The sequence below is a fragment of the Hordeum vulgare genome, chromosome 3H, assembly GCF_904849725.1.
Source record: "Hordeum vulgare subsp. vulgare chromosome 3H, MorexV3_pseudomolecules_assembly, whole genome shotgun sequence".
Taxonomy (NCBI): Eukaryota; Viridiplantae; Streptophyta; class Magnoliopsida; order Poales; family Poaceae; genus Hordeum; species Hordeum vulgare.
In genome coordinates, this window is record NC_058520.1 from 600086655 (window position 1) to 600095248 (window position 8594).

Sequence of the window (8594 nt, forward strand, 5' to 3'; positions counted from 1 at the left end):
CATTTTGCCGGTCCTTGGTCGAAAGTCTCTGCCGTTTCTAGCCGAGCTGATTTGACGTGAGACAGACCGGAGCCCGAAAGCGGCAGCGGTGCCCAAGCCCAACCCTTCCGATTGGACGTGTCGGGGCCTCGATCCGTGCGTGCGCCAAGCCAACGGATCCGCGGTCCTTCTCTTCTCCCTCCCTCCAGCTAACAAGGTGCGTCGTCTTCCCCGCTATATATAAATCCGGCCAAACCATTTTGTTCAGTCACCGGCCGCTAGTTACACTTGTTTAGTCGTTGAACCGAGAGTAGGAGCTCTTTCACTATTCATCCCACTGTAGTGGTTCTACTCTCAAGTGCAAGCACGTACGAGCTCGTATATAAACCTCCGGCACCTTTGAGCCCGGACCCCGATGGCTGGCACCGAAGGGACGTCGCTGGCCCAGCTGATCGAGCGCGCGCCCGAGCTCGCTCTGCTGCCGCACACGCTGGAGCCGGCGCAGGGGCCGAGTCCCGCGAGCGCGCGGAAGAGGCCGCGGGGCCGGCCGCTGGGATCGAGGAACAAGCCGAGGCCGCCGGTGGTGCTGGTGCGGGAGAGCGCGGCGGCGATGCGGCCGGTCGTGCTGGAGCTGGCCGCCGGCTGCGACGTGGCAGGCGCGGTGGCGGCCTTCGCGCGGCGCCGCGGGGTGGGCGTGTCCGTGCTCTGCGGCCGCGGCGCGCTCGCCGCCGTCACGCTGCGTCTGTCGACCTCGCCCGAGACCTCGCGTGCGGTCCGGCTGGAGGGGCGGTTCGACGTGCTGTCGCTCTCAGGCACGGTGCTTCCTGCTGCCGTCGAGGGCGCGGGCACGCCTCCAGCACCGTTCTCGGTGTCGCTCGCGGGGGGCGACGGGCAGGTGGTCGGCGGCACGGTCGCCGGGGAGATGACGGCCGCGGACGGAGGCGTCGTGCTGGTGGCCGCCACGTTCGTCAGCGCCGAGGTGCACCGGCTGCCCGAGGCGGAGGCCGAGGCAGTGGTCGAAGAAGCCGACGGCCGTCAGGAGCAGGAGAGGCGCCCGGCAACACCACCCCCGCCGCCTCCTCAGGCGCAGCAGATGGTGGCGACGAGCGCCGCCGACCTGGGCCACATCGCCGCCTACGGCGGTGTTCTTGGCTGGGCCCCCGGCGGCCATCCGGGCCAGGTTGGGCACTACGCGCAGCATGCCGAGCAGATGATGCTTTCGCCCTGGGCCCTGTTCCCGGACTCACGCGCCGCCCCGACCCATCCTTCGAGTTCGAGCCATCACCATTACTTGTAGTACCATTACCGTTCACCTTCGTTCTCCTCTTTACGTGGGGGGGGGGGGGGGGGGGGGGGGGGTACCGACGTAGTAGGTCGTTGTTGCCAACATCTTTTTGGGAGCAGATTGTTTGAACAAAAATGCTACACTTACGGGCAAGATACGGATGAAACTTACGGATTGCTGCCGCTTAGCCAATCCCTCTGCCCCGCTGATTTCAAGGGTGGGCCCTGGTGCCTCAAGTTTCCAGTAAAACATGGACAGCTGAGTCCGTAAGTTACTTTCCGTAGCTTCCGTCCGTAAATCTAGCACTTCTCTTGTTTGAATTAGTGTACTCTACTACTCCGCATCATGCTGTGCGAGTTGTGTGATCGAGTATGTGCAATGGTTTCTGGTGGTCATGCAGAAAAATGAGCATGAGAATGAACGATGGATGATGGTTGAATCCTCTGATGAATCATTGTTGAGCTGAATATTGAGATGGAACGCTTTGATCACAATGGTAGTAGTAGTACGTCCTCAAGCCACTGGAGTATCCGTTGGTCAGTCACATGTTGTGGGTGGAGCTGGCCGGCCGGCCTGACACGGCCTTGTGCACAATGGACTCCTAGATGCTATGCCTGGGAAGGAGCTAGGCATGCACGCAGTGGAGCACGATGATAAAGAGAAGATACTGCTGCTGCTGCTGCTGCGTGTGTGTGCCTGCGCGCGGCCGCACGTATTTTCCTCGGGAAGGCGCGACATCGTGGGGTTTCCGATGTAGTCCATGCATGCAGCTGCGACGCATAAATAAAAGCTGAAGCCGGTGCTCCTGCAGTGCTGTCCTGCTGCTACACTTTGAATCGCATTCTCGCTGCAAACAATTAATTTAACTCAAGGTGAAATGAAACGATTTTAACCTTCGTTGGGTTGGGAAATCGTTGGTAATATAGAAAGTAATGTCACAAGGTAGAACCAACGTCAAGATGGCCGAGTTGGTCTAAGGCGCCAGTTTCAGGTACTGGTCCGAAAGGGCGTGGGTTCAAATCCCACTCTTGACAATTTCTTTTTTTCACCATATTTCGGAATCCGCTATAATCAAAGAATTTCAACTGTGGTTATCATAATATAGTGTGCACACGCTATATAAAAAGGGTGCCCGCTTCTCTTAGATAGCTTTGCTGGGTCACGAGTTCGAGCTCTCCGCAACTCGTTGTGCAAATCTCTCGGTGTCCGGGAAAGCAGTTTTCAGTTTTTAAATAAAACGTCAATATTCTACAATTTCTATATGGTAAATGTTTTCATCCGCCGCGCCGCGCACGGCATTTTTTTATCCGTTTTTTGCTGCAATCACGTTTATTTTTTGCTTCAAACATTTGTCATTTTATTATATTTTGTTTATTAAAAAGTTGCATTCACGGTTGGTTGCAAATCGAGTTCGTTGGATTTTTGCTACAATCGGACGTTTGACTATTGCTACAACTCTGTTATTTTTTGATACAACCTGCATCATTTTTTGCTGCAACCATTCACTAAAAAAATTGCATACACGTTCACGTAGATATTTGCTACAACCGGCGTTTGACTTTTGCTACCACGCATCATCAGCTTCGTTTTTTTGCTACGATCACGTAGATATATTTTTTGCTATAATTATTTTTTTTGTTGCAACCATTGACGAAAATTGTTGCATCGCGCCGAAATTTGCTGCATCGGAGAAAAATGTTGCATGGATAGATCTAACGGTACACCTTACAGATCTGGCGGTCGCGCTCCCCCTCGTGCCGGCGCGCCGACGCGTAGTACTGCCCTTTCTATATTATTTCTGGGTGTAACTTACTTATCCAGTGCCATTCCCTGTTTTTTTTTGTTTTTTCTTTTGCAGAAAATCCATATCAAACATTTTTGGATGTAACTTACTTATCGAGTGCCATTTCCTATTTTTGCGTTGTTTTCTTTTGCAGAAAATCCATATCAAACATTTTTGGGTGTAACTTACTTATCGAGTGCCATTTCCAGTTTTTGCATGTTTTTTCTTTTGCAGAAAATCCATATCAAACAAAGTTCAAATACGGTAAAAATTACAGATCAATTATGGTTATCGATTTAGTTATCGATTGCCTAAGGACAAATCTTTCTCTTGTGTTATAAAAAGCTTGCTACTAAACAACCAACTAAATTACTATTTATCTAAAACAACACCTATCTTTTATTTTCATATTCTTTATTATCTTCGAAAACTATCCACTAAATACTTTTAGTTTTCTTCTCGTAAAATAGTTGTTGGGGAACGTCGCAAGGGAAACAAAAAATTTCCTACGCGCACGAAGACCTATCATGGTGATGTCCATCTACGAGTGGGATTTCAGATCTACGTACCCTTGTAGATCGCACAGCAGAAGCGTTAATAAACGCGTTTGATGTAGTGGAACGTTCTCACGTCCCTCGATCCGCCCCGCGAACCGTCCCACGAACCGTCCCGAGATCCGTCCCACGATCCGCTCCGATCTAGTGCCGAACGAACGGCACCTCCGCGTTCAGCACACGTACAACTCGACGATGATCTCGGCCTTCTTGATCCAGCAAGAGATACGGTGAGGTAGATGAGTTCCCCGGCAGCGTGACGGTGCTCCGGAGGTTGGTGGTGATCTAATCTCAGCAGGGTTCCGCCCGAGCTCCGCAGAAACGCGATCTAGAAGAAAAACCGTGGAGGTATGTGGTCGGGCTGCCGTGTTAAAGTTGTCTCAAATCAGCCCTAAAACCTCCGTATATATAGGTGGGAGGGGAGGGGCCTTGCCTTGGGGCTCAAGGAGCCCCAAGGGGGTCGGCCGAAGGGGGGGAGGAGGAGTCCTCCTCCAATCATAGTCCAACTAGGATTGCAAGGTGGAGTCCTTCCCTTCCTTCCCACTTCCCCTTTTTTTTCTCTTTGATTTTCTTATCTCCCTGCGCAGGGGCCTCTCTGGGATTGCCCAACATCCCACTAAGGGCTGGTGCGGCACCCCTAAGGCCTATGGGCTTCCCCGGGGTGGGCTGCCCCCCCCCCCCCCCCGGTGAACATCCGGAACCCATTCGTCATTCCCGGTACGTTCCCGGTAATTCTGAAAACCTTCCGGTAATCAAATGAGGTCATCCTATATATCAATCATCGTCTCCGGACCATTCCGGAAACCCTCGTTACGTCCGTGATCTCATCCGGGACTCCGAACAACATTCGGTAACCAACCATATAACTCAAATACGCATAAAACAACGTCGAACCTTAAGTGTGCAGACCCCGCGGGTTCAAGAACTATGTAGACATGACCGGAGGGACTCCTCGGTCAATATTCAATAGCGGACCTGTATGCCCATATTGGATCCTACATATTCTACGAAGATCTTATCGTCTGAACCTCAGTGCCAAGGATTCATATAATCACGTATGTCATTCCCTTTGTCCTTCGGTATGTTACTTGCCCGAGATTCGATCGTCAGTATCCGCATACCTATTTCAATCTCGTTTACCGGCAAGTCTCTTTACTCGTTCCGTAATACAAGATCCCGTAACTTACACTAAGTCACATTGCTTGCAAGGCTTGTGTGTGATGTTGTATTACCGAGTGAGCCCCGAGATACCTCTCCATCATACGGAGTGACAAATCCGAGTCTTGATCCATACTAATTCAACGGACACCTTCGGAGATACCTATAGAGCATCTTTATAGCCACCCAGTTACGTTGTGACGTTTGATACACACAAAGTATTCCTCCGGTGTCAGTGAGTTATATGATCTCATGGTCATAGGAATAAATACTTGACACACAGAAAACAGTAGCAACAAAATGACACGATCAACATGCTACGTCTATTAGTTTGGGTCTAGTCAGCGGGTCTGCCACATTCAGATCCGTGTGCACTTTGCATATATTTACGTCCTCCCCTTCGACGTAGTCGCGGATGAGGTTAAAGCGTCGTTTGATGTGTCTGGTCTTCTTGTGAAACCGTGGTTCCTTTGCTAAGGCAATGGCACCCGTGTTGTCACAGAACAAGGTTATTGGATTCAGTGCGCTTGGCACCACTCCAAGATCCGTCCTGAACTGCTTCATCCAGACAACCTCCTTAGCCGCCTCCGAGGCAGCCATGTACTCCGCTTCACATGTAGAATCAGCTACGACGCTTTTCTTGGAACTGCACCAGCTTACCGCACCCCCATTAAGAATAAATACGTATCCGGTATGTGACTTAGAGTCCTCCGGATCTGTGTCGAAGCTTGCATCGACGTAACCTTTTACGGCGAGCTCTTCGTCACCTCCATACACGAGAAACATCTCCTTAGTCCTTTTCAGGTACTTCAGGATATTCTTGACCGCCGTCCAGTGATCCACTCCTGGATTACTCTGGAACCTGCCTGCCATACTTATGGCCAGGCTAACGTCCGGTCTAGTGCACATCATATGCTCTCTATCTTTATCAGTTGCTGGGCACTGAGTATTACTCAATCTCGTACCTTGTAAAACTAGCAAGAACCCCTTCTTGGACTGTTCCATTTTGAACCTCTTCAAAACTTTATCAAGGTATGTACTTTGTGAAAGTCCTATCAGGTGTTTCGATCTATCCCTATAGATCTTAATGCCTAGAATGTAAGCAGCTTCTCCTAGGTCCTTCATAGAGAAACTTTTATTCAAGTAATCCTTTATGCTCTCCAAAAACTCCACGTTGTTTCCAATCAGCAATATGTCATCCACATATAATATTAGAAACGCCGCAGAGCTCCCACTCACTTTCTTGTAAATACAAGATTCTCCAACCACTTGTATAAACCCAAATGCTTTGATCACCTCATCAAAGCGTTTATTCCAACTCCGAGATGCTTGCACCAGCCCATAAATGGATCGCTGGAGCTTGCACACTTTGTTAGCATTTTTAGGATCGACAAAACCTTCGGGTTGCATCATAAACAACTCTTCCTTAAGGAAACCGTTAAGGAACGCCGTTTTGACATCCATCTGCCAGATTTCATAATCGAAAAATGCAACTATTGCTAACATGATTCTGACGGACTTAAGCATCGCTACGGGTGAGAATGTATCATCGTAGTCAACTCCTTGAACTTGTGAAAAACCCATTGCCACAAGTCGAGCTTTATAAACGGTCACATTACCGTCAGCGTCCGTCTTCTTCTTAAAGATCCATTTGTTCTGAATAGCCTTGCGGCCCTCAGGTAGTACTTCCAAAGTCCACACTTTGTTTTCGTACATGGATCCTATCTCGGACTTCATGGCCTCCAGCCATTTGTTGCAATCCGGGCCCACCATTGCTTCTTCATAATTCGCAGGCTCATTGTTGTCTAACAACATAATTGATAAGACGGGATTACCCTACCACTCTGGAGTAGTACGCGGTCTTGTCGACCTGCGAGGTCCGATAGGAACTTGATCTGGAGTTTCATGATCATCATCATTAACTTCCTCCTCAACCGACGTTGCAACGACAGGGGTTTCCCCTTGCCCTGCGCCACCATCCAGAGGGATGAGAGGTTCGACAACCTCATCAAGTTCTATCTTCCTCCCACTCAATTCTCTCGAGAGAAACTCCTTCTCGAGAAAAGCTCCGTCCTTAGCAACAAACACTTTGCCCTCGGATTTGAGATAGAAGTTATACCCAACTGTCTCTTTCGGGTAACCTATGAAGATGCACTTTTCCGCTTTCGGTTTCATCTTTTCAGGCTAAAGCTTTTTGACATATGCATCACATCCCCAAACTTTAAGAAACGACAACTTTGATCTTTTGCCATACCACGTTTCATATGGTGTCATCTCAACGGATTTTGATGGTGCCCTATTTAAAGTGAATGCAGCTGTTTCTAATGCATAACCCCAAAACCATAACGGCAAATCGGTAAGAGACATCATAGATCGCACCATCTCTAATAAAGTACGATTACGACGTTCGTACACACCATTACGTTGTGGTGTTCCAGGCGGTGTCAACTGTGAAACAATTCCACATTGACTTAAGTGAGCACCAAACTCGAAACTCAGATATTCACCCACACGATCAGACCGTAGGAATTTGATCTTCTTGTTACGATGATTTTCAACTTCACTCTGAAATTGCTTGAACTTTTTTAAATGTTTCAGACTTGTGCTTCATCAAGTAGACATAACCATATCTACTCAAATCGTCAGTGAAGGTGAGAAAATAACGATATCCGCCGCGTGCCTCCACGCTCATCGGACCACACACATCGGTATGTATGATTTCCAACAAGTCACTTGCACGCTCCATTGTTCCGGAGAACGGAGTTTTAGTCATCTTGCCCATGAGGCATGGTTCGCACGTGTCAAGTGAATCAAAGTCAAGTGACTCCAAAAGTCCATCGGTATGGAGCTTCTTCATGCGCTTTACACCAATATGACCTGAGCGGCAGTGCCATAAAAACATGGCGCTACCATTGTTAACTCTAACTCTTTTGGTCTCAATGTTATGTATATGTGTATTATCACTATCAAGATTCAATATGGACAATCCTCTCACATTGGGTGCATGACCATAAAAGATATTACTCATAGAAATAGAACAACCATTATTCTCTGACTTCAACGAGTAACCGTCTCGCAATAAACAAGATCCAGATATAATGTTCATGCTTAACGCACGCACTAAATAACAATTATTTAAGTTCATAACTAATCCTGATGGTAACTGAAGTGAAACTGTGCCGACGGCGATTGCATCAACCTTGGAACCATTTCCCACGCGCATCGTCACTTCATCCTTGGCTAGCCTTCGCTTATTCCGCAGTTCCTGTTTTGAGTTGCAAATATGAGCAACAGAACCGGTATCGAATACCCACGCACTACTACGAGAGTTGGTTAAGTACACATCAATAACATGTATATCAAATATACCTGATTTTTCTTTGGCCGCCTTCTTATCAGCAAGATACTTGGGGCAGTTGCGCATCCAGTGACCCATACCCTTGCAATAATAGCACTCCGTTTCAGGCTTAGGTCCAGCTTTGGGTTTCTTTGTCGAATTGGCAACAGGCTTGTCGCTCTTCTTTGAATTACCCTTCTTTCCTTTGCCATTACTCTTGAAACTAGTGGTCTTATTCACCATCAACGCTTGGTGCTCTTTACGGAGTTCTGACTCTGTGACTTTCAGCATCGCGAACAACTCGCTGGGTGACTTGTTCATCCCTTGCATGTTGTAGTTCAACACAAAGCCCTTATAGCTTGGCGGCAGTGATTGAAGAATTCTGTCAGTGATAGCTTCTTGCGGGAGTTCAATCCCCAGTTCAGCTAGATAGTTTGAGTACCCAGACATTTTGAGCACATGTTCACTGACAAACGAATTCTCCTCCATCTTGCAAGC

General features: G+C 48.5%; 1 protein-coding gene and 1 non-coding gene across 2 annotated transcripts; both read left to right on the forward strand.

Moving 5' to 3' along the window:
* Positions 1-394: 394 nt before the first annotated feature.
* Positions 395-1315, forward strand: LOC123442196 (AT-hook motif nuclear-localized protein 25-like). Its single transcript, XM_045118257.1, has one exon. It carries the CDS (start codon positions 395-397, stop codon positions 1274-1276), a length of 882 nt encoding a protein of 293 aa, XP_044974192.1. The 3' UTR covers positions 1277-1315.
* A 902-nt stretch (positions 1316-2217) lies between these two features.
* Positions 2218-2298, forward strand: TRNAL-CAG. Its single transcript has one exon. It is a non-coding gene; the product is annotated as a tRNA-Leu (tRNA).
* Positions 2299-8594: the final 6296 nt, after the last annotated feature.